Source organism: Narcine bancroftii, chromosome 4 (genome assembly GCF_036971445.1).
Source record: "Narcine bancroftii isolate sNarBan1 chromosome 4, sNarBan1.hap1, whole genome shotgun sequence".
Lineage (NCBI taxonomy): Eukaryota > Metazoa > Chordata > Chondrichthyes > Torpediniformes > Narcinidae > Narcine > Narcine bancroftii.
Genome location: NC_091472.1, coordinates 75297199 through 75324390, shown reverse-complemented (window position 1 = coordinate 75324390; position 27192 = coordinate 75297199). Strand labels below are relative to the sequence as shown.

General features: G+C 40.9%; 1 protein-coding gene across 7 annotated transcripts in view; it reads left to right on the top strand.

Moving 5' to 3' along the window:
* Window positions 1–25287, top strand: part of LOC138760695 (utrophin-like) — a 632519-nt gene extending 607232 nt beyond the window's left edge. For all 7 annotated transcript variants that reach the window (XM_069931641.1, XM_069931640.1, XM_069931644.1 and 4 more), the window contains 4 exons: window positions 4155–4392; window positions 9184–9292; window positions 20396–20482; window positions 24324–25287. In XM_069931641.1, the coding sequence (XP_069787742.1) occupies window positions 4155–4392; window positions 9184–9292; window positions 20396–20482; window positions 24324–24364 (475 nt within the window). In that variant the 3' untranslated portion in view covers window positions 24365–25287. The remainder of the gene's footprint in view (window positions 1–4154; window positions 4393–9183; window positions 9293–20395; window positions 20483–24323) is intronic.
* The last annotated feature ends 1905 nt before the right edge of the window (window positions 25288–27192 follow it).

Here is a 27192-nt window from a genome sequence, read left to right as displayed (position 1 = left end):
CCAGAATGTATAAAAGGGAAATCCAGGACCAACTTGGGTAAGGATGTGTACGTTATGGATCTTGGACAATTTTAGTTTTGACTGAGGACAGGACTGAACCAACTGTGGGCGATTTGACAGCTGCTAGGTGCTGTAGTAGCATTGGGCAACTGCTAGGAAACTTTGACAGCTGTCAAAGCATGGGAACCACGCATTGGAAGTCCATGGGCTCACAGGAGAAAGCTGGAGGCATGCACTGGGCAGTTTTAAAAGCCCAGCGCACTGGTTTTGAGGGGGTTAGTCAATGGATTGGACTGTAGGCAGTCGGTCTGACTGTGCATGCTCACCTGTTAGCTTCAGCAAGCCACATGCTGAGCTGCTTTGTCAACGGGTGCTAGCACTGTTGTCCTGACAGCATTTTGGGGAACTCTTATACCCCGAGTGTGTGTGGGACTGACAAGAGCCTCTCCTGTCCCCTTTCAAGAGGAGGACTTTGTGTGACAGAAGGTCACTTGGTAACCCTAAAGATGGCTTTGGAAGAGTGGACCTCATGTGCTGAGTATGAGGTTACTGTGATATTCCCAGCTAAAGAAAGTAAAGATGGTTGTTGCCATATTCGAACCTCAAGCCAGTCTCGTGTTCCCCTGATAGAGTTGAAAGTCTATAGGGACCACAGTCATCTGGATACAGCCTCAAAATAAAAGACTAGTGGTCAAGGAAACAAATAATTCTAAGCCTGGAGACCAGATCCATGAGCTGTTCCTTCTTTACTGACATGAGGGTTTTGTTTTGGGAATTTTGGTGATTTTTTTGGGGGGCATTTCAGTTTCGACTGTAATGGTCCGATTTTTTTTCCCTCACGTACGCTGTATAATAATCTCTTGTTTATCTAGAGTGTTCATTAAGGCTGGTGTTTGGGTGTTAAGTTTATCGGGTTAATTCTATTATTGTTAGTTTGTTAATAAATTTTGTGTTCCCAATTGCTTCTGGGGAGTTTTAACAGTGTGTGTGTGTGTGTGTACCATATTCTTTTTACTGTATTTACGGGTAAGCACTTAAAACTTGGACAAAACATGCAAGTAGGACGACAGGAAAAATCTTTTTAAAAATAACACCGCTGTCCCGCTCTCTCCCGGCAGCCCACAATTATACAGCAAAGGTAAAAGGCAGAGTCGATTTGGCTGACAGCGAGTAGTTCACTAGGGAATACCTGACCAGCAGGCACTTGGGGTTTAGCCCACCTTGGATGTCTATGTATGCCCCCATAAATGCAGAAGTCTGAAATGGAGCTGTCAATTAAATGGCAGGAGCTGGAGATGAAATGAGATTAAGTGGCGAAGTATGGAAAACCAAGGGAATATTTTTGAGCCATTTTTTTGAGAAAAAAGTAGGTCTTAACATGCTGACACTGTTGAGTTACATATTCAGCCTCTTGAGCTCCTCGAATGCTGGCTTGCTGTGTAAAAAGACACACTGACCCGACATTATGGCGGCTTTAATCATGGTTGATGTATTTTTCCTCTTAACCCAATTTTCCTGTCTTCTCCCTGTAACCTTTGACACTCTTGCATGTCAAGAAACTACCAATCTCTGTTTCATGTCGTGACATGGTTAGCATAGTGGTCAACACAACGCTGTTACAGTGATAGTGACAGGGGTTCGAATCTGGCACTGTCTATCAGGAGTTCGTACGTTCTCCCTGTGTCTGTGTGGGTTTTCCTCCTTTTCTCACTAATTGTCCCCTTGGCCGCTTCCCCTGTGACCAAAGGAGGTGCTCCACCTGCAACAAAACCTCCTCTCTCACTGCAATTTGAAGGGGTCATCTACATCTGGTGGCCCTGTTGTGGTCTTCTCTCCATCAGAGAAACTAGACACAGATTAAGAGGTCTCTTCATGAGCACCTTGGCTACGTCTGCTCCAGTGGCCACCCATTTTAATTCCATTTTTGTCTGCTTTTTCACTCATTCCTTGAAGAAGGTCTTAGGCCCAAAACATCGGTGATCTATCTTTCCCTCCCATAGTCGCTGAGTTTCTGTAGTTCATCCATACCCAGGAACTGTTCATAAACATTTTGCTGTCCAATACAACAGAAGCACAATTTCACACCTTGATTGATTTAAGAATTGCATTTTTCTTGCTAATCTGCCATTATTAACTCCCTGCTTCACAGACTTTGCTAATCTGCAATTTGCAAATTTCTTCTTCTCTCCCACAAGTCCTCTCGGCCCAATACGTTGGTTGCATTTTATTTCCTATGGATGCTACGTGACCTGCTGACTTTCTCCAGCCCTTTTGTGTATTGCACCAGCCTTATCTGATTAGTCCTGTATTTGACTCCAGAGCCACCAATGCCTCTACGTCTGAAACAGCCCCATGATCTGTAACTGGGTAGCTACGATAAGTGAGTCTTTGATTGCGTTTGTACGTTAGGTATTGGACGATAATCTCTCAATTCAACTCAGTCAGTGCCCGTGATGACTCAGTGGACAATATGGGTTGGCCTTGCCAGCAATATTTATATTCAGTGAATTTAAAAAAAGCTGCTGAGTGGATGACTTCTATGGATTTACAAAAGCAAAGAAGTAGTCTCATGTCACTTGCATTAATATGTGAAAGCCACATACCTTTTAACTTCTTTGGAACTAATATGTATCTTGGTGAAGAAGACAATAAGGCAGAACATTCTTTGAAGTGGTCAATGAGGAGCGATTAATCACAATGGGGATTCTTCAGTTGAGAAGAATAAAAATTGATTTATTTAAAATGGCGAACGTTTAAGATGCTCTGTAGAGTTACTGTTTATACTCAGTTCTCAAAAGTACTGGAGAAACTTAGCATGTCACACAGCATTCTTTATGTAGCAAAGATATGTTTATAGATAAAGCCTCTGATTGGAGAGACTTATTAATACAGGGCTTAGGAGACACTTTAAGAGAGTCACTCTGATGGCGAGTGGCATCAACCAGTTCTTCGTTCTGGGCAATGCCATTGCTGTTTTGCAGACTTTATTCAATCAGCTGCCATGAGCAAAGCATGACCAAGGGACTCCACTGGCTGAATATTTATTCCCATCTTCACCAAAGGTTTCTGTGTTACTTCAGAGAATATTATAATTTTAAACTTTTTTTAACATATTATTTTATTCTTATTCATTAAAAAAATATATATATATGTATTGTTTTTTCTTTTTGCCATTTGCTTGAATTGTGGATACCAGGGGTTTTACTGTACGTCATCAATGATGTCATTGCTTATAGTCTAAATATTTCTCAAATTTACAGACAATCAAAGGCATCTAAGACATTGATATCTTTGAAACGAGAGAATTTGATGTTAATGCCATCGGTGGTGTTATAGCTGGGATGTTTGCCTTTAAAGATTTTCAGAAGGGATTGTTTTGGTTGATGTGCAAGCTTGGTGGCTGGCAGGGACTCAGTGGGCCAAAGGAGATTCTGTGCTGCGTGACTCTGACTGCATGACTTTTGATTCAACCCATAATGTGCAAAAGCATCTGTCCCTACTCTGGTAGACAAAAAAAAAAACAATACAGTTTTCATCTCTTGAATCTTATCAGACATCTGTACCCACCAGTTCCAGTCAGGTTTATACTATATTCATATCAGATTGATGTTTCACATACAGTGTAATGGAAAATAAGCTTATCCACAGTGTCATTAATTGACACAATTATTGTACGAGGAGGCAGAAGTGGCATGGGAAAGTGTTTTGGGAGCATGATGGGACTGATTGTATCTCTAGCAATCAGGAGAATGAGTGTCAATCTTACTGAGGAGTAAGGCTATGACAAGTTGAATTCTGATGGTGTTTTATTTGCCTGCAGTCAGAAAAAACATAGTCTCTTGTAAACAATGAGCATTTTTAGAACTGAGTTTTGGGAGAGGGGCAACAGCTTTTGATGCTATTTTCTTGATAACGTAATCAAAACATTTGTCACGATAAAAGTAGTATAAGGTTCAGGATTATGAAAGAAGTGTTTGTTGATTTATTGGCTGCTGTAAATGGCCTCATTTGTGCAGAGAACAAAATGGAATGGTGTAAATATGCGTTTGATGGTCATCACTAACCAGTGGGCTGAAGGGTCTGTTTTTGTGTTATATGACTTTGTGTTGCGATTCAGTGAACTAATCAAATTCACGATGCTTATTTTATCACAGGAATCTACAAGATGAATATGAACGATTAAAGCAGCAGCAGGTATTGAGAGGTGTGAAGCCCTTTCCATCACCGGCTTTGTCACCCACTCAACAGGGCTATCAAGATGCTGAGCTGCTGGCTGAAGCAAAACTCCTGCAACAGCACAAGGGGAGATTGGAAGCCAGAATGCAGATTTTGGAGGACCACAACAAACAACTGGAATCACAGTTGTGCCGACTGAGAAAACTGTTGGAAGAGGTATGGCCTTACCAAGCACTTTGTCTGATGGAGATAAATGCATGAAGCTATGCTGTATCAATTTCTTAATGATGAATTTATTGAGATTCAGTGTCCATCTATCAATGCATTGACCTGAATGCATGAAACTGAGCTGTAAAAGGAAATCACGGCCTCAGATGAGTGGTTGATTTAAACCATTGGTTCTCAACCTTTTTCTTTCCACTGTGATTAGTAAGGGATTGCTTAAGGTGGTATGTGAGTGGAAAGGTTGAGAATCACTGCTCGAGACCCGACTGTTACTGCATTATTTTGCTTGAGAAAAATTGTCGTTATCCCATTTCCTTTGGAGTTATGAAACTGTGCACATAATGAGTCAATTAGGTACAATTAAAACAGTGGTTTCATACTTTTTCTTTCCACCTACGTACCACCTTAAGCAATCCCTTACTAATCACAGAGCACCAATGGCATAGAGATTACTTAAAGTGGTATGTGAGTGGAAAGAAAAAGTATGAGAGCCACTGATTTAAACAATTTGAAGTACTGTAACAAAACATTTAATTATTTGTCGAAATCCAAAGCCATAATTCAAAACCTGGTTGAAACCGAGAATACAATTATTGAGTGTCTGGAGGAAAATTTTCCTGGTTTCCTTCCTTTTGCTGAATGAGTTGATTGATTTCCACAGAGAAACCCAAAAGTTGCAGATTACATAAAGATTGCTGGAGAAACTCAACAAGTCACACAGCTTTCTTTATGTAGTTAAGATAAAGATACATAACCAATGTTTTGGGCATGAGCCCTTCGTCAAAGTATGAGCACAAAGCAGGCAGGTGCCTGAATAAAATTGTGGGGGGGTGGAGCACAGACACACATGCAAGACATCATAGGTGGATATAGATGGGAGAGCAGAAGAGAAAAAAAAACTGAAGTGATAGGGAGGGATAATTTTGGAAGCTGGTCCATCTGACTCGTGCATGACTTGATGACTTCTAAATCCCCAGATTCAATCATACTGCAGTTTTGATTTAAATATTAGATATGACAGCATTGGAGAATTTTGGCGTGGTGTTGCTTTGCTCAATTGTACTTCAATCTGCCCAGGTGACAAATTCTCTGGCAATAATTTCAAGATGACAAACTGAGGGTCAACCTACACATTTGAGAAACATTTAGTTCAGCTTCCACTGGCAAATTTATTGCAGGTTTATATAGCATTTGCCCTGGCTTCCAATTGACTCAAAGAACCTTTGCAACCAAACAAGTGTTCTTGAAGTATGATTATTTTGCAACAGTCACTTTATTCATACAATGTGAGTGCGATGATTTTTTTTAACAGTGCAGGCAACTCCACTGGTCAACCAGAATAATGACTCAGGATCTTTAGCATCTATAATTGGCGTAGCAGTTAGAGCAATGGATTTACAGTGCCAGCGATTGGCACCTGGGTTCGAATCCAACACTGTCTGTAAGATGTTTGTACATTCTCCCCGTGTCTGTGTGGGTTTTTCCCATGGGCTTCAGTTTCCTCCCACCGCTCAAAACGTATGGGGGTGTAGGTTAATTGGGTGTAAAACTGGGCAGAATGAGCTCGTAGACCAAAATGGCCTTTTACCGTGCTGTATATCTAAATTTTAATTTTTTTTTTAAATTAATAGGTGGACCCTCAGTTTAACATCCTGACGAAAGGTGATTTTATCAACAATGCAATGTAGTACTGAGGTTCATTTTTAGACTCTAGCATATAGAGTAGGACGTGAATCCATTGGACCAATTGGCAGATGGTTGGTTCCGGGATGCTGAAAAATGTTCAGCTTTCAGATTTATTGTCAAGACATCACATACAACCCCGAGATTTTTTCATGTGGATGCGGCAGAATGACCACTAATTGGTAGTGCAATGCAAAAAACTGCACAGCATATACATGTAAACAAATAAAGAACTATAAACAGATATCGAATATAAACAAACTGTGCAATATAGAGAGAATAAAAAATAAAATCAATAAAGTGCACAAGTAAAAGTCCTTAAATGAGTCTCTGATTGAATTTTTCATTGAGGAGTCTGAGGAAGGGTAGCAACCGTTCCTGAACCTGGTGTTGTGAGTCTTGTGGCACCTATACCTTTTTCCTGATGGCAGCACTGAGAACAGAGCATGTGCTGGGTGGTGAGGGTCTTTGATGTCAGCTGCTGCTCTCCGACGGCAGCGTTCCATGACAAACTCAATGCCTTCTACATCCGATTCAACCACAATATCAAAAAAGAACCACCCCTCGGCACCCCCACGTCCCCTGCTGATCCACAGCTGTCCATATCTGAGGATTATGTGCAGGCTGCCTTCAGGAGAGTGAATCTGAGGAAGGCGTCCATTCTGGACAGAGTACCAGGCCGAGTATTAAAACTCTGTGCTGACCAACTTACCAAGGTATTCACGGATATCTTCAACATCTCAATCTGGCAGGGTGTGGAACCCACCTGTTTCAAGCAGGTGTCAATAGTACTGATGCCCAAGAAGAGTGTGGTGACCTGTCTAAATGAGTATCAACCAGAGGCACTCGCATCCACGCTGATGGTTTTTTTTGGAAAAACACCATCTACAACAACAACACCATCTACAAATTTGCTGACAATACCTCAGTAGTGGGTTGTATAAAAAGGGGCGATGAGTCAGCAAACAGGAGAGAGATTGAAAACTTGGCTGAATGGTGCACCAACAACAACCTCACACTCAATGTCACCAAAATCAAGGAGCCGATTGTTGACTTCAGGAAGGGAAAACCAGAGGTGTACGATCCAGTGATTATTGGGGGAATCAGAGGTGGAGAGGGTGAGCAAATTAAGTTTTTGGGAGACACTATCTTAGAGGATCTTTCCTGGAACCAACACACAAATGGCATCAAGAAGAAAGCACATCAGGCTTCTACTTCCTCAGGAGCTTGCGGAGGTTTGATGTGACATTGGAAACCCTGGCAAATTTCTACAAATGTATGGTGGAAAGTATGCTGCATCATGGTCTGGAATGGGGACACCAATACCCCCGAGCATAAAGCCCTGCAAACGATGGTGGTCGTAGCCTAGGGCATCACAGGCAAACCCCTTCGAGAAGATCTATGGGGAACACTGCCGTCAGAGAGCAGCAGCAGTCATCAAGGATCCACACCACCCAGCATACACTCTGTTCTCGCTGCCTCGAACAGGAAAAAGATAATAGGTGCCATAAGACTCACACCACCAGGTTCAGGAAAAGCTGCTACCCCTCCTCCACCATCAGACTCCTCAATGGCAAACTCAATCAGAGATTCGTTTAAGGACTCCTACTTTTGCACTTTATTGATTTTTTTTCCCTCCTCTCTTTATTGCAGTCGGTTGTTTACATTTGTTTATTTGCTTACATGTGTACATTATGTACAGTTTTTTATTTGTACTACTACTAAGTGGTAATTTTATCTCGCCCACAGGAAAAAGAATCTCAGGGTTGTACGTCATGTCATGTATGCACTCTAACAATAAATCTGAATGCTAGCAACTCACATTGTGGATACACTAGGAGTCCTCTCTGAATGATCAAATTGGAAATATCTGTCTAAATATATCAACAAATTGGAAGGCTGTTTGATTGCACCAGCTGATTGCTAATAGTGCTCAGTTCTGGAAGTGCCATCTATAATGTCAGTCGATTACAAATACATGTACACAATCCTTTATCCGGACATCTAAAATCCGGAAAGCTCTGAAAAGCAGCATTTTTTTCCTGGTGCTGGTACAGCGGAGGGAGAGAAAGACATCAACGCAACTAGGTTGGGTGGGGTGGGGTGGGAGAGATGGCAGCGTGACTCAGGTGGGTGAGGGGGGAGAGACGGCAGCATGACTCGGGCAGACGGGGGAGGGGAGAGACAGCAGCACGACTCGGGTGGGCGGGGGGAAGAGACGGCAGCGCAACTCGGGTGGATAGGGGGAGAGACAGCAGCGCAACTCAGGCGGATGAGGGGGAGAGAGATGGCAGCGTGACTGAAGAGAGATGGCAGCTCAATTTGGGTGGGCTTAAATCTGAAGCAGCTGGCTTTTGTTCTGAAATCCGGAAAAATCTGAAATTTGGAACCCCAAGGGTTCTGGATAAAGGATTGTGTACCTGTACTGCTCTGCCCTTGGTAGGTAAATATGAATGCTTCTCCATTCTTTTAGCTACTGGGCAATGTTCTTCCTATTCTTCCAACTAATTTAGGGGCTGTTACTGCTCTACCTTCTCAGTGAGATTTGTTGGAGCTGAGACCATGAAGGACTTTATACTTAAGCAAATAAATCAGAAAATGGAAGCATTACTGACACGTGTCAATACCTTAAATAATGTTAGTGTATTGGTTCTGTGGCCTTAAGGAAGCTGGCCTTTCTTTGTAATATATTGTTCTGCCTTGCCAAAATCACAAACTTATTTTACAAATCAGAAAGCAGTTAGCACAATGCAAGCGACCCAGGTTCAAATTCAGCATTATAAGGAGTTAAGTTTGTTCTCTTTGTTGTGTCTGCGTGAGTTTCTTTCCACGTTTCAAAGATGTGTGGGATTATTCGGTTGATTGGTAACAGGCGTGTATTTGGGGGGCTGGGCTTGTGGGTTGGAAAGGCCTGTTGGCATGTTGTATCTCAAAATTAAAATTAAACTGCTGCAGACCAAATGTGGACTCCGAAAAATGGTGTCAGAATGATGTCCAGCAAATGACTTTGCTTAATTATGTTTTCCAATCTCTGAATATTTCTCTAAAATTTAATACATTATTTCTTTATAACTTGAACTAATTCAATTTTTTAAACAGCCGTTAACAGAATCAAAGCTGAATGGAGTTGACGATGTTTCTCCACCTGCGCCCTTTCAGCTTGCTGAAAACAGTCAGGCATTTAATGAGGGCTTCAGCTCCCAGACAGGTTAGTGATGAGTGTTTTAAAAATTCACAAACAGAAATGCCAAAGGAGTGCCCTTTACCATATAGACAAGCTGAAACTTGTCAGCAGCATTGCACCAAATGGTACATAAAATATTAAAAACCTTACCAGCCTGCTCTATCCCTCAGGTTCCTCAAGGAAAGGGTGTGTTTGTTAGAAAGTTAATGGACAAAAGATCCAGAGTTGGTTCATTAAACCAATTCCAATTTATCAATTCTTCAGCGCCCATTCATTAAGATGAACATTGTAGTTTGCAAATTCAGGGAGAGGGAGGGTGAAATTCTAGAAAAAGGATAATCTATCTTTGCAGACTTAAAGGAGGATAAATCCCCAGTTCTTGATGAAATACATCAAAGACTGTGATGGGAGACAGGGGTGTCAGAGAAAGTAGTTTAACTCTTCAGTCACAGTCCAGTTGTCAGATTACTGGAGTAGAGCAAATGTGATTCATGTATTCAAGAAAGAGAGCAGAGTTCAATCAAGTAATTTTCAGCAATGATTGGAAAAAAAAATCTGTGGGATATTACACTTGGGAAAGCAAGGATTAGTCAAAGATGGCATGTGGGGTGTGGGAGTGTTTTTTTTTGGGCCAATTATATAGAGTATTTTAATAAAGTGCTGATGAGGGCAGTATTCCTTGCAGTAGCCTTCATGATCTTCAGTCGTGCCTTTGACAAGGTCTTGCATAGCAAACTGATCAAAAAGGTTAGAGGCTCAAGGGATCCAGGGCAAGCTAGTAAATAGGATCCAAGATGGGCCTGGTAATAGGAGGCATGGGGTGGTAGAGGATTGTTTTTGCCATTGGAATCCTGTAACTAGTGTTGTATCTCAGGGATCTGTTCTGGGACCTTGCTCTTTGTTGTATACATTGGATATGAACGCAGGAGGTATTGGATGGACACATGGATAGGAGTAGTAATGAGGTCCTAAAGAGGGAATATAGGGAGTTTGGTAAGAAGTTACAAAAGAAGGACCTCAAGGGTAGTAATCTTGGGATAGCTGCCTATGTCATGCGCCAGAGAGGGTAGGAATAGGAAGTTATGGCAGATGAATGTGTGGCTGAAGAATTGGTGCAGGGGACAGGGGTTCAGATTCATGGATTATTGGAATCTCTTCTGGGAAAGTCTGACCTGTACAAAAAGGACAGGCTTTACCTGAACTGGAAAGGGACCAATATCCTGGCGCGCAGGTTTGCTAGAGCTGTTGGGGAGGGGTTAAACCAGATTGGCCAGAGGGGCGGTGGGAACCAGAATATTAGGAACTTGTTCCTAATAAGACCATGGATCAGTACATGGAACTATGATGTTGTGGCTGTTCCAGAGACTTGGCTGAAGGAAGGACAGGATTGGCTAATGCAAGTACTGGAGTTTAAAAGGAATAGGATGGGAGATAAGAGAGGGGGGAGTAGTATTACTGGTCAGGGATAGTATCATGGCTATAGAAAAGGAGGAGACTGCAGCGGGAGTGTCCACTGAGTCGGTGGGGTGGAAGTCAGAAGTAAGAAGGGAGCTATCGCTGTGCTGGGAGTAGTCTCTAGGAGCCCAAATAAGCAGGTAAGCAGGCAGATTTTGGAAGGGTGCAGGAAATATAGAGTTGTAGTTATGGGTGACTTCAACTTCTCTAATGTTGACTGGCACATTTGTACTGCAAGAGGGATAGATGAGGCTGAATTTATCAGGTGTGTCCAAGAAGGATTCCTGAAACAGTATGTAGACCAGCTGACGAGAGGAGAGGCCATAATCCTGGGTAATGAACCTGGTCAGGTTGTGGACCTCTCGGCGGGGGACCATTTTGATGAGAGTAACTCCCTGAGCTTTAGCATAGCCATGGAAAAGGATAAAAGCAGACAAAATGGGAAAGTGCTTAATTGGGGAAGGGTTAATTATGATGTGATGAGACAGGAACTAGCAAGAGTAAATTGGAAACAGATGTTTAAGGGAGAAAGCACTAACGTGGAGGAAGTTTAGGGACCATTTGTTCTGGGTTCAGGATAGGTTTGTCCTACTGGGATAAGGAAAAGGGAACCATAGTTGAAAAAACAGGTGAGACAGCAGGCCAAGAGAAAGAAGGAAGTTAATATTAGATATAAGAAACAGGAAGGGCTCATGAGAAGTATATGGTAGCCAGGAAGGAGCTTAAAAAAGGACTTAGCAGAGCTCAAAGGGGGCATGAGAAGGCTTTGGCTTGTTGGATTAAGGAGAATCCCAAAGTGTATGTGGAGAACAGAAGGATGATGAGAATGAAGGTGGGGCCACTAAAGGATAAGAGAGGCAACGATTACCTGGAGGTGGAGGAGGTTGGGAGGTCCCAAATGAATACTTTGTTTCAGTATTCACAAGAGAAAAGAACTTTGATCAGGGTGAGGTCAGAATAGAACAGGCTGTGTGCTAGACGGTGATGAGATTAAGGAAGAAGAAGTGTTGGATCTTCTTAAATACATTAAGATTGATAAGTCCCCTGAGCTGGATGCGATATACCCGAGGTAACTTTGGGAAGTGAGGGAATAGATAGCTGGGGCAGTAGCTATGATCTACTCAAGGATAGTCAGCATGTCTTTGTGAAGGGAAGGTCGTGCCTCACTAGCCTAATTGAATTTTTTGAGAAGGTAATAGAAGAAATTGATGAGTGTAAGTCGGTACATGGATTTTAGTAAAGCATTTGACAAGGTCTCCCATGAGGGACTCATTCAGAAAGTCTTGAGGCATGGGATCTATGGGACATTGGCTGTGTGGATAAAAAATTGGCTTGCAGATAGAAAGTAGAGAGTAGTAGTGGAAGAAAAGTATTCTGCCTGGAAGTCAGTGACTAGTGGAGTATCTCAAGGATCTGTTCTGGGAATATGGATCAGTAAGTTTGCGGATGATGCGAATGTTTGAGAAGTTGTGAATACTGCTGAAGGTTGTCGTAGGTTACAAGAAGATATAGACAGGATGCAGAGTTGGGCAGAAAAATGGCAGATGGAGTTCAATCCAGATAAGTGTGAGGTGATGCATTTTGGAAAGTCAAACCAGAAGATTGAGTACAGGGTTAATGGTCAGTTACTTAAGAGTGTGGATGAACAAAAGGCCCTTGGGGTCCAAATCCATACGTCCCACAAGCTCACAGCACAGGTTGATAGGATAGTTAAGAAGACCTATGGAATGTCAGGCAGGCTTCATTAATTGGGGGATTGAGTTCAAGAGCAGAGAGGTCATGTTGCAGCTCTACAAATCTCTGGTGAGACCGCTCTCAGATTATTATGTTCAATTCTCGTCACCTTATTACAGGAAAGATGTGGAACCTGAATTTGAAAATAAGTCTTATGAGGCAAGGTTAGCAGAGGTGGGACTTTTTACTTTGGAGCATAAAAGGATGAGAGGAGACTTAATAAAGATCTACAATATTATGAGAGGCACAGATAGGGTGGACAGCCAGTGCCTATTTCCCACGGCAGGAATAGCAAACACCAGAGGACATGAGTACAAATTGAAGGGAGGGAAGTTCAGCGGAGACATCAGGGAAAAGTTTTTTATGCAGAGAATTATCTGGAATGCCTTGCCTTGTTATGGTGGTGGAGGCTGAAAGAGGAGCATTTAAGAGACTCCTAGACAGGCACATAGATTGGAGAAAAATTGAGGATTACAGGATAGGGAGGGTTTAGTATTTTATTAAGGAATATATAGGTCTGCACAAGATCAAGGACCTGTACTATGCTGTAGTATTCTATTATCAAGTTTGCAAATTATTGGGGGGGGGGTGGTTGGGGTGGGGAGGGGGAGGAAGATTACAAATGCATGTGTTGTAATTTTGAATTATATTGTTACATTAACTAAATGTGAAATACATGCATGCAAATTTTAAATAAAATATTTTAAAAAGTTTGCAGATTACATGAAAATGGATGGAGGTATTGATAAATGAGGATAGTTGTATACTGCACAATGATATTAAGGAATTGCTAAGATGGGAAGAGCAATATCAATGGAATTTAATTCCATTGACAGTGAGGCAGTGTCTGTCAAAGTTGATTAAGGGTAGGACCCAAGGGACTAAGAAGAAACAAGGGCCTTGGTGTTTAGTCCAAGGATCCCTGATAATGGCAGTGCAGGTAAATAAGGTGGAGAAGAAAGTATACTGGATATTTGGATTCGTTAGCCAGAGCATGGAATATGAAATCAGGGAGGTTATGGTACAACGACACCAAACATACTTGGGTCACAGTTAAAGTAATATATGCAGAATTGTCACATTTCCACATTCTTTTGCACAAAATGCATTATCCAACATTTCTTTCTTGCAATCATTTCATCTTTCCCTTTTTTCCAGTTTTTCAATGTCTTCTCATTATCTGTAAACCTAATATGTTTTCTATATTTAGAGGCTGCATGTCATATGCATATTTGAATAGTCAATTTATTCTTGAATCAAGGTCATTAATGTAGCAAGCTAGAAAGGCGGGGAGAAATGTGAAGATCTTTCACATTGGTCCGCACTGAGATTCTGACTGCAGCAAAAATTAAAAGGCTGCAAAAGTCAAAGTCAAGCATCTGTGGAGGCAGAGGGATGGTCAATGTTTTAGGTTGAAATCTTGTTTCAGAATGCAATGTTTCAACCCAAAATGATGACTATCCCTTGTCCTCCACATACTTGATGCACTGAGTTCTTCTAGTTGCTTGATTTTTTTTAACCTTAGGTGCTAGCATCCACATTCTCATATCACTCAGACTTGTTCACATTCACAGCCTGCATGTCATTGTATGGCAAATTTCTGCAGGCAATTAAAATTGAGAAGAATGCTCTACAGTCCCCTTTGATTGATGAGATCAAAGGCAATTTGAATTACGTCTTCTAGCTTTTCCAACAGACTACCATTTTGATCGTGAATTGAGTATGATATTACAACTTTTTTACTGCTAATGTGATGCCCCTCATGTTAGGTTATTAAGTTCCTCATTCCAGAAAGTTAGTGCAGATGAACAGGTTTCAAGAAAGCTCTAAAAGATTGGATGAAATCTGGTTTTAACTCTAATATCATGCAGGGTTATCTGTACACTGATACATTTGATATTTGGGACAATTTTGAAACAATAATTATGTTGTTAATAACCAGTAATGCCAAGAGTAATTTGGATCTGTCAAGTTAAAGCAGAAAATTTTTGTGACTTTCCCTTCAGGATTTAGTCAAAGATAATTTGTTTAACCAATGCTTCTTGCTTTAAAAAAAAGTTATTTGACATTCTTGTGTTATTTCACACTCATGTGGATGAACGTAGCCTTCTGACCCCATCTAACAAATCACTTGTCATTTCTGTTTGCAAGATCCGTTTACAGGGATTGATCAGGTGGTGGCAGGCATGAACAAAATGCAATAGACTTCGGTTAAAAACTAATGCTGTTACCATTTTTGGTTGAAAATAACTGATGTGATCTATGAATTTGATTTGTAGATTTTGCTCTGTTTACCAGTAGACAAGACTCACTATTCTCTGGCTAGATTCTAGATGATTGTTTATGTCTGGTGGCAACCCCAGAACATGCACGAGCATTTGAAAGATTCTGCAATCTGATCTTAAGGGAATTTTTTTTTTTGAAGCTGAAATATTTTGTCAGATTCACAAACATGTACCTCCTCTGATTCAGTACTCTTTGGTAAAACCCAAAGGAGTAATTGCTGCCAGGTTTGCTGAAGCTGATTGCAAATCATCTGACAGGTACATAAAGAATACTTTTAAGAATTCTTCACTCTACTGTAAGTAGCAAGAATATAAGAGACTGTCATAATCACGTACTTACCTTAATTAGGAGCGGTGCTGGCCGCTGATGATGATGTAAGCGATGCCAAGTGTCGGAGTAATAACGCACATGCGTGGGTGTGTTAAGTATCAGTATGTGGGTGATGAATTTCAGGTGCAGGAGGAGGAGAGTGAGAGTGTCAGGATCACCCATGGGGCAGTGAGCCAATGAGAAGGTCAGAGGAGTTCGGCTGGGTGGTGTTTGGGGAGTTGAAGAATGTCATGTTGTGTCCAGTGAATAATAAGTGAAAGTCGACTTCATGGTGTTTGCTGAAAGAAACGAGTGAGCGTATTCTTTATTTGTTTTTAAGCCGTGGTGAATCAGTGCTGCTACAAGACCAAAGAGACTGGGAATGTCAGAATCTGAAACAAAAAACAAACTAAAGGAGAGTAGTGAGATAGGCAGCATCTAGGAAGGGTCAGGAAGCATAGAACCAGAAAACATTAGAGCACAAAAAATAGGCTCTTTGGCCCTTCTCGTCTGTGCCAAACTATTATTCTGCCCAATCCCACTGAGTGACACCCAGACTATAGACTATAGACCTCCATACTCTCCCATCTATGTATCTGTCCAAATTTTTCTTAAATGTTAACATTGAGCCCATATTTACCACTTCATCTGGCAGTATCCATACTCCCAACACTCTCATTATGAAGAGATTTCCCCTAATGTTCCCCCTAAACTCCCCTTTCACCTTTAACCCATGTCCTCTGGTTTGTATCTCATCTAATCTCAGTGGAAAAAATATACTTGCATTTACTCTATCTATACCCATCATAATTTTATATACCTCAATCAAATCTCCCCTCATTGTACGCTCCAGGGAATAAAGGCTGAACCTGTTTAACCTGTTCCTGTAACTCAGTTCCTCAAATCCTGGCAACATCCTAGTAAATCTTCTCTGCACTCTTTCAATTGTTTTATCTTTCTTGCAGTTAGGTGACCAAAACTGTACACAGTACTCCAAATTTGGCCTCACCAATGTCTTGAACAACTTTACCATAACATCCCAATTCCTATACTCATTACTTTGATTTATGAAGCTCTCTTTGCAACCCTACGATATCACCTTCAGGGAATAATGTATCTGTATTCCCAGAGCCCTCTTCTATCACACTCCTCAGTACCCTACCATTTATAGTGTATGTCCTTGCAAAATGCTACACCTCACACTTGTCTGCATTAAATTCCATCTGCCAGTTTACAGCCTATTTTTCCAGCTGGTCCCTGTAAAGGTTAAAACCTTGTGTTTTTGATTCTTAGTTAATTTTGTGCCTATCTCTTAAAGAAAAAGTATTGTTTGTTGTGTTACCATAGTGATTATGATGTAATATGTCATAATATCCGCACAGACTTAAGAGCTTGCATCTCATTCTTCGATGAACTATGAAGGAGACGTAAGCTCGAGATAATTTTCTTTCAATTTGTCTTATTTCTTCCTGTATCTCTCTTTAAAGTTGAATATCGTTATATTTTTAAATACAGTATAGGCTTTGTTTTTGCATCATTATGAAAATCTTAATGTGAAGTTATGCAAAATGTTTATCTGTTTTATCAATGAATTAAAACTACATAAAGCTGCATCTACAAAGTTTGGTTTATTGGATTAATAAGATAGTAATTCGGAATATTATCCCACGTTTCCTTGAAGATGATACATTTTGAAAATAGGAAATACTAGAATCTGGAAACTGTCTCTTTACGACCCTGTGATATCACGTTCAGGCAATTATGTATCTGTATTCCCAGATCCCTCTGTTCTATCACACTCCTCAGTGCCCTACCATTTATAGTGTATGTCCTATCTTGGTTTGTCCTTCCAAAATACAACACCTCACACTTGTCTGCATTAAATTCCATCTGCCAGGTTACAGCCCATTTTTCTAGCTGGTCCATGATCCCTCTTCAATCTTTGAAATCCTTCCTCGCTGTCCACAATGCCACCAATCTTTGTGTCATCTGCAAATTTGCTCATCCAATTTACCACATTTTCACCAAGATAATTCAAGTGTCTGTTGATGGAATGCATCAAAGCACACCTCCCAGAGACACTGGACCTATTTCAATTCACCTATAGAAGAAACCATTCCACAGTCAATGCTAGCCTTATCCCTTAACTCCATTATGAGCCATCTGAAGAACAACGCCTCATACGCCAAGCTGTTGCTCATCGACCTCAGCTCTGCAATTAATACGATCATTCCCCAGAGGCTAGGGGAGAAGCTATCCTCACTGGGACTCAACACCCATCTCTGTAACTCTATTTTGGACTTTCTAGCAGGAAGACCACAGTGTGTCTAGGTTGGTAGTAGAACGTCAGAAACCATCATGTTGAGCACTGACACATCTCACATCTGCATGCTCAACCCACTCCTGTTCACACTACTGACCCACAACTGCATCACCAGATACACCTCCAACAGTGTCAGGTTTGCAGATGAAGTGACAATAGTTGGCCTCATCAGCAACAATGAGTCGCACGGAAGAGAAGAGCTGGAAAATCTCATGATTATGGAGCGAAAATATCAACCTGAGTCTCAACGTGGACGAGACAAAGGAGATTATCGTGGACTTCAAGAGGACCAGGAACGACCACCCTAACATCTCTGTCTTGGAGAGAGTGGAGAGCACCAAGTTCTTTGGAGTGCCCTTAACTGGTGACCTTTCGTGGACACTCAACATCTCCTCATTTGTCAGGAAGGCGCAACAGCGACTGCACTTCCTCAAAAGACAAACAGGCAAGGCTACTGTGCACCATCATGTCAACCTTCTACAGAAGCTCTATCGAGAGCTTTCTGGCTGACTGCATGACAGTGTGGTGCAGAGAAACTGACTCAAATGAGGTGAGCGGTCTGATCGTTAGCTAAATGCAATCTGTGAGAGGAACTCTGGGTCGAGCATCATTGATGGGAAAAAGAATTTTTTTGGGGAGGTATGGAAAAGAGAAGTGAATGTCAAGAGGTGGGAGTGGTAAAATGAGGATTTGTGGAATTGGTGAACCCAGGGAAGGTGAAGTGTAATGGACAGAGGCCGTTGATTGGCAGATGCCAGGGAGAGAGAGATGAGGCAAGAAAAACAAAAGGGTCTCCTGGAGATCTGGATTGAAATAATAATTAGAAGACAGAGACTGCCAGTGCTGGAATCTGATAAGTTGACAATGGTGGTATGAAGAGAAACATGGTGGAACTGAAGGGGAGAGAGAGTGGAGGATTCTGGAGAGATGAGGGTGGAGGGAGATGCAACTAAAGAGGAGGGAAATAAAATGGGTAGAGGACTGAGTGGAAAGGGGACACAAAGTGGTGGGGAGGAGGAAAGGGAAGAGCGGAAGTGTTATGGAAGAAGATAGTGTGGATTCGTACTTGAAATTAGAAAATTCTATGCCCGTCCCATTGGGCTTCAGCCTGCCCAGACGGATTGTAAGGTATTGCTCCTCTTGTTTATGTTGGGCCTTATCTGGTAGTAGAGAAAGCCTTAGAGAAACAGATTGGTTTGGGAATGGGAAGAGAACTTGAAATGGCATGCAACTGCGAGTTCAGGATGGCTGCTGCAGACAGTGTGTAGATGCTCTGTGAAACGGTCCCCAAGTCTGTATTTGGTCTCACAGATATAGAGGTGACTACATCAGAAGCACCAAATGCAGTAGGTTAAGCTTTATGTAAATCTTTGCTTCATGTGGAAGGGCTATTTAGGTCCCAGGATGAGGGAAAAGGTGTAAGATCAAGTTCTGCACTTCCTGCAGTTGCAGGAGAAAGCATCAGGGGTCACAGAGAGGTTGTTGAGGCAGGAGGAGTAGGCAAGGGAATCACAGAGAGAGCAATCTGTGCAGAAAATGGGGAGGGGTAAATGTATTGGTTATAGATGGCAGAAATGATAGAGAATGATGTTCTGAATGCAAAGGTTGGTGAGGACAAGAGGAACTGTATTCCTGTTCTTTTGGGGCAGAAGGGGGAGGTGGTGTAAGAACAGAACTCTGAGAGACTGAGGAAATGTTGGAGATGGCTCGATTGACCACAGAGTAGGGGAAGCCGCATTGCTGATAAATTACATTTTAACTGACCTGGAATGGAAAGACCTCAGTTTAAGAGCAAATTTGGTGGAGGCAGAGAAACTTGGAGCTGGTGGTCAGAGGTGTAGCAAGGTGTCTCAGTTTGCACTAAATGTCAGTAAATAGCTTGTCTCCTGCAATGAAAACAGATCTAGAAAGGGAAGAGAAGTGTCAGAAATGGACATGCTGTGAACTCATCAATTTTATCAACTTGCTGCTAATCTCTCCTGTACCTTCTGCACTGCAAAAGTGAGGCGCAATGAAAACAAGAAGAATGGCACCTCGTATGCACCTGGGTAGTCTGCAGCCCAGTGATATAAACATAGATTTTTTTTTAAATTTCAGGTAATGAGACCCCTCTCCCTTCTGCATCTCTTTCCCCTACCTCTTTCCACTTCTGCTGGTTCACCAATCCAATGTGGAGGCCTCATCTCACCTCTTCTCTTTAAAATATTTAATTAATTTAAGAGGGAGAAATATTACTTGTATATATTGTTTCAATGTTAATTAATTATATAGCTTTTAGATAATGCAAATCAGAATATGAGCACCACTTCTCCATATCCTCAGTCTTGAGGGGGTTCATTAGCCCCTTTCACACTGCAAAACTTCTTAGGAAGTGGGAAAACTTGCAGGGCCTGCTGCACTCAGGAGCCTTTCCCACTGCACCATGATTTACCTGGTTAATTGGCAACCCACCATTTTAAGGGGAGGGAGTCCCGTCTCCAGAAGTGACAGTGCGAGAGCGGGTTGTGCTTTCACACCACCAGAAGGCGATTAGTGAGTTAACTCGGCTGGGCTCAAACAAGTGTCAGAGCCAGGTTGAATTTAACAGGAATTTAATTTGCCCTGCCAGGCTGGGCTGTTTCACACTGCATGATAACCGGGAATGGACCTGCTAAACCGGTTAGCTGGTCAACCTACACAAAATCGGCCGAGTTCTTCCAGAAGATTGGATTTAGCTTCAGATTCCATCCAGCATCTGCACTTTCCTGTGAATGACCTTTAGTCCTGATAAGTTATTCTGCGGTAGCAGTTGTGCTGTACTTAAATAACAAAAAAAATCACAATTTATGACTTCTTGAGGCAGAGAAGACAATGTTCATTCATCAATATTCCACAGATGTAAATATTGTTGCTTGTTATTGGAATCATAAAAGTTGTCTGCGCAGTAGGTGCATACTGTTGACCTGTAAATTAGAAGTGCCTACTTGCAGATGTGTGGGGCTTCTATTTTTTTATTATATCTCTGACCATTCTTCTTTCAGATGAATTATTGATCCCACCCCAGGACACAAATACAGATCTCACTGATGTCATGGAGCAAATCAATAGTTCTTTCCCTGGATGCAGCTGTAAGTACACTGATGGATTTCTTTTAAAAATGCATTTCTTTTATACTTTGTATCCTTGCATATGTTTGAGAGTTACTTGTTCTATAAACCTCATAATTGTGACATTTCATGGTGATTATTTGTCCTCAACAGCTGCATAAACTTGTCATTGCAGAAGGAACGTGTGCAGGCAATGACTGCTGTGATGATTAAGACAGAGTTCAATACAGTCTTCATACCTTTAGAAGAATTTTCAACTTTGTTATTTTTTTCCTCCTATCAGAGAGGGCAGAATTTTAAAGGTTGCAAAATTTGACCCATTGTGCTGGATAATTTACTGAGCAGGAAGTTGCCAACCAGATCTTACTTTTCACTTTTTCTTAATCAGGAATTTGATAATTAAATACTATTTAATTTGATCCCGAAAGTTACATTTTAAATTTAGATATACATACTGTACATACAGTATGATAATAGGCCTTTTCGGCCTATGAGCCAGTGCCACCCAATTGGCTTGCACCCCCAGTACATTTTGAAGGGTAGGTGGAAACCGGAGCCCGCAGGGAAAACCCACACAGATGCAGGGAGAAAATACAAACTCCTTAGAGACACCGCAGGATTGAACCCCGGTTCCCGAACAGCATTACGCAAACCATGCCACTTACTATAGCTTTATTCTGTGCAGAACTATTAAAGAACTGTGATTTAGCTGCTTCAATTTCACTTCACTCTTTGCACAAAATACATTGATAGCTTTAAAACAGTGGTTTTCAAACTGTCCCCCTAATCTCACATTCTACTTTAAGCAATCCCTATGCTCTGTGATTAGTAAAGGATTGCTTAAGGTGGTATGTGAGTGGGAAGGGAAGGTTGAGAATCACTGCTCTAGACCCAATTGTTAATGAAATATTTTGCTTGAGAAAAATTGTCATTGGCCCATTTCCTTTGGAGTTATGAAACCGTGCACATAATGAGTCATTTGGGTACGATTAAAACAGTGGTTTTCAAACTTTTTCTTTCCACTCACTTACCACCTGAAGCAATCCCTTACTAACCACAGAGCACCTAAGGCATAGGGATTGTTTAAGGTGGAATGAGAGTTTAAGGGGGGGGGGCAGTTTGAAAACCACTGCATTAAAGTGATTGAGAAGCAATCCCCATTCATTGCTAAATTTTGTTTAAAGAAAATGCACTGTGCGATGAATCGAATGGCATTGGCATTTGAAATGCCTTTTCCCAATCAATTTCTTTGTTTACTGTCTTCAATTTGACCCTGAGCAATTTAAAACTTTGATATAGCAATATTTGTACTTGTAATCTTGAGAAAAAGTTTGTCAAATGTAAAATTTGAACAAAAATTAGGAAAATATGATGATTTCAATTGAACCATTAAGATGTTGACTAAAAACTGTGACTAGAAATATGATCAGTAGAGGACCATTATCAACCTAACTCCTACTCTGAGGAATTTCCTCCCTCAACCCTTCTACCTCCTCTCCTCCCTTGACCACCAGCTTAAAGAAAAATATTGCATCTTTATGTAGCCAGATAGCGAAGGCTTCTTGCCCAATTCAATATGACATTTCATTCAAGCTGCTTTTGAAGTTCAAACAGGTTTAATCCACTTTCACTTTAATCCACCAGTTTTCTCAGTTGTATAAGTCTCCATGAAAATGTAATTTAATTCCATCAGTGTCAATTTTCCAAAATTATATTGAAATGTCTCTATTACATAGTTCCCATTTGCAATGAATTGTTTTGAAAATGTTTTTAATTGAATCCTAAAATTATTATTTGTTCTAATTTTGGTGAGGTAATTCTTTTCAGTCTGTTTCCAGTTGATCTCATTGAAATGTGTGTGAGGTTACCAAAAGATCCTGATTATTTTATTGTAGGTACAGGAATAGAGCACAATAAGCGTTGATAGTTTTCTCCTTCCATCTATCAGTGATGTACTTTGTATCTTCATTATCTGTCAATGAGGTACAGATCTTTGTTGCTTCAAGTGGATCATGGATAAAATGATGAATAGCCCCTCCCAGTTTTCTAGTGAACAGTCTGACTCCATGGGGATTCTTCCCTTTTATTAATACTGCTGTAACCTCCCAATATATTATCAAATCTAACTGAAATGACTGGACTCAGAATGCTTGTCATAGCTACTTGCAATATGAGGATGGCAGTACCTTCCATAGAAATAGTGTCTTCCTCATTGTCAGTCTAACATTGGTCACACACTCTGACCTTGCATCCACTGCAGACATCTATGTAAGGCTCTTCCTCAAGAAAGCAGCCAACATCGTAAAGGATCCCCCTTCACCCTGGTCACAACCTCTTCTCATTGCTACCTTTTGGCAGAAGGTACAGGACCCTGAAGACTTAAAGTGGTGGGGTAGGGGGATGTAGCTCAGAATAAGAGAGAGGGGATGTTGTCTGAAATTAGAAAATTCAGCCATTATACCACTGGGCTGTAGACTATCCAAATGTCATATCAGGTGTTGTGCCTTAAGTTTGCACGATGGTCATGGAAAAGACCAAGGATGGACTAACCAATAGGGAACAGGAAGGGGAGTTGAAATGGTTTGCAAGCCAGGGTTCGAAAGACCACTGTGGGATGCTACGTGGGAGTGAATGAGGCAGTAGATGAGGTTGGAGGAAATTATCATGAATCTATGCCTCACCTGGTAAGGCTGTTTAGGTCCCTGGATGCAACGAAGGAGAGGATGCAAGAGTAAGTATTGCACCTCCTACGATTACAAAAAAGTACCAGAGATTACAGAGAGGTGGGTGGGGAGGGATGAGTATACAAGAGAATCACAGAGGGAGATCCCCTTCAGGGTGGGGAGGGCAGTTGGTAGAAATTTTGCACGAGATCCTAATTGCTGGTTTGATTCCTCTTCTCCCTCCCCTGACTCATTCTCATAATTCCTTATGATTTTGGTTCCCTTTGGTCCCACTTGATCCAATTTGTCCTTCACCTCTTCCCTAATAGCTGAGAAATTTTCACCATTATCACCTTCTCTACTCATCAGTCTCCATTTCTCTCTCCAGTCATCTCCAGCCACACCTTGTATGATTCATCTTCCTCCCCCCAACCCCCTTTTGTTTCTCATGGGAATCACCTGCCTCCCTCTCCCCATTTGTTTATCATCCTTCACCTCTCCCTGGATCACCAGTCCCCTGCTAGCCTCTGTCCAACCCCTCCCATCCTGTTCTTGTTGTGTTGACTCTACAATCAGTCTGGATGAAGGGTTCCAATCCGAAACATCAACTATCCTTTTTCTCCCAATGTTGCTGCTCAGCCAGTGGATTGCTATTAGCAAATAAGTGGATGAGATCTGAGTGTATTTAGTTGATACGAATTGACGCATTTCTTAATTTACTCCTGTGGGATTTAAATTCTGGATCTCTGAGATATGACTTGATAGTTTAGAGCCAGAACCTGTGATAAAAGTTAGGTATAAAAAAAAAACCCACTGTCTCGATTTTTGTAGCACACTCCTAATCTGGTCTTGTGCAAACAAAATTGAAAGCTGAAGGCTCCATTTTATGCATATGCATTGAAGGTGGGGCCTGACTAGAGTCAATTTTGTATTCAATCATGAAATATAAAAGTTCCCAGTTACAAATCATAGTTTCACACACCATCTTAAATGATTGTTAATACCTGGTCTAACCATTATCTTTGTATTGAAATATTTGTGGATTCCTAGTGATAGTGCAAGTTTTAAAAACCTTGACTTTAGCAAATCTTGTATATTACAAGGCACACATGCTGAAGGTGAGTTAGGTGCCTGGATACATGTGGATGTTTGTCATATTTATTCAGAGCTGAAATTGATTCCTTTTCTACATTCTGCAGATAATGATGTAGCAATATGTCCCACTCACCAGAAACATTGAGATTACTATTTCCTGTAATGACCAACGGCATTTGTGAAGAAAAAGAAAATTGGATCAGACCTGAGGAGGATCATTCAAGTTAGCCTTGCTGAAAGAGCTTAACTCTGGATATCCAGTCTTAGTAGTTTTTAACTATTGTCTGTTCTTCTTTGCTTTCGCTATGCAATTGTAAAATAATTAAATGCAAAATGTTGGAGACTGCAAAAAAAAGTACCATTATTTGTACAGACATGTACCATTTCAGGAGGAGAACTTTTTATTGCTTTTTACTCATGATGTGAGAGAATATTGATGAGGCATTCACAAATTATATGTGCATTTTACAATGTTTTAAAGAAATTACACTCTAACACCAGCCTCTAAGCAAATAGCCTTACAAATGGGTCTCTGAATGTTGGCTGAAGAAAATAGCTATTTTTAAAGTTCTGCCGAAGTCTTGCAAATATGGGAGAAGTTTTTTTTCCCTCTTCAGTGTGAATTTTAATAATCTGCCCATGCAAATTTTATGAATAGGAAAAATATTTTAATGTATTGTAGAAATGTAAAGACATTACCACCTTTCTACCTCAGACCCTGCTTCCTTTGTAATCGATCTTACACAGTGCATTCCCTTGCATATCAAGGTTTCATTTGCATCATACCAAATGACTGAAGGGTCCAGGTATTTGGTCAGTTATGACTTGTTGGTATCCTCATTTTTATTTGATTATCTTGCTAAAAATAACGAGAGGATTGGCCCAACATCCTATGGACAGCACCCACCCCTGCCAAACTTTCTCTTCCACTTGTTTAATAATTGACATATTTTAACATGTGAAGGCACCATGTCACCTTCAAGGTATATAAACTTTATCTTAAGTCCTGATTACACATTACTCCATTGCATAGTTCATTCAAAATAAAGTTCATTCATATAACAAAAAGCAGAAAATGCCTTTTTATTTTTCTCACTGTGGTTCTTGCTTTTATTTGCTTCATGACATTTGTATTTTCTTGAAGGAAAGGAAGAACTTTAGGCTGTTCTCATTTCCATTGAATGAATAAAAAATATATATGTTAATAAAATCAAAATTGATCATTTAACAATGTTAATTTAAGTCTCAGATTTTACACTTGCCGTACTGGTATCCATGGGCACCCAATATTGTCTCTTGTTTAGCCAACACACTTTAACCTATTTCATGTACCAAAGGGCAAGGAGCTACCACTTCACTCCAAAACCCACAAATTTGGAAAAATATCAGTAAATTTTGATTCACTGGCCTTCCCAACCAGGCCAGTTTGAAGAAGTCTCTGACAAACTATCACCAGCACATTACCTGTGCAACCTAACTTGACCACTGTTAAACCACAATCAAGAACACCTACCAAATCATTCCTCACCCACTCTAAGGCAAGTTTGATCACCTGGCTGTACTTCTATTCATGGGTGTATAAGTGGAGACTGATGACTACAGCTCCAATCGTGAAGATGAAGTATGCAGTACCTCAGGATTGTGGATTTCAGTAAGGGGAAACTGGGAGATTACAAACCATTCCTCACTGATGGGTTTGGAGTGGAAGGGGTAAAGAACTTCAAATTCCTGGGTGTCAACATCTCTGAAGATCTACCTTTGGCCCATCAAGTCAATGACATCATGTTCACCAGCGGCTATATTTTGTTGGGAACTTGGTCACCAAATACTCTTGCAAATTTCTACAGGTGTACTGTAGAAGGCATTCTGACTGGTTGCACCACTGTCTAGTATGGAGTTGTTAGTGCACAGGACAGGAAAAGGCTACAGAGGATTGTTAACTCTGCCAACATCATCATGGGCTTTAGTCTTCACTCCATTAAGGACATCTGGAAGAGGCCGTGTCTCAAGAAAGTAGCCTCCTATCATCAAGGACCCTCTCCATCCAGTCTGTGCTGTCTTCTCACTGCAACCATCAGGAAGGAGGTACAGGAGCCTGAAGACCAACATCCAATGTTACAAAAACAGCTTCTTCCCCTCCACCATCAGACTTCTGAATGGACAATGAGCCACAGACACTAACTCACTTTTTTCTCCTCTTTTGCACTAATTTATTTATTTTTAAATAGTGTATTTATGGAAATGTAATTTATAGCAAGTTTGCACCTTTAATGCACAATACTATTGCCACAAAACAATAAATTTTGTGGCAGATGTTTATGACAATAAATGATTCTGAGCAAGATGACTCACCACTGAAACTGCAACTTTTCCTCATACATTTAAACTCTAGCATGGATCACTTTCAAGTGAGAACTTTATTTTGTTGAATAAAACTTGGAAATAATTTGATAGGCCATGGATAATGATTGAATATAAAATGGACTATTTCTTCCTCTTATTGTATAATTGCATTTGTAATGTAGCTGTTGAACATACTTAAGTCCTTTCAGGAAATAAAACAAAGCTTTCGCTACATGGATTGCTACAGTTCAAGAAAACAGCTCATCCCTCACCTTCTAGAAGATATAGATAGCCACGTTCTGTGGGTATTTCAAGAAAAGACAATTGTCATTATGACAGCTCGAGGAAGGTAAGCAAGTATACATAAGTATGAGGGATAAATCAAAAAAAGTCACCAAGAATGAATATAGAGTAGGTGTACTTGAATGTCCAGCTTCTATCAAAAGGAAAATGTTTTCAAAAATTAATAGTGCTCTAAACAGAAGGGAAATGGGACAACCCCCACCTCCCCTGTCGTCTCTGCCCTTCTCCTTTTGCACAGACATTGTAAATTCTCACCTAGTTCTCTATCATATCTAACTAAAACCTTTTGTTGGTCTGGATTCCTCCCCCATTGTTTGAATTCTGAAA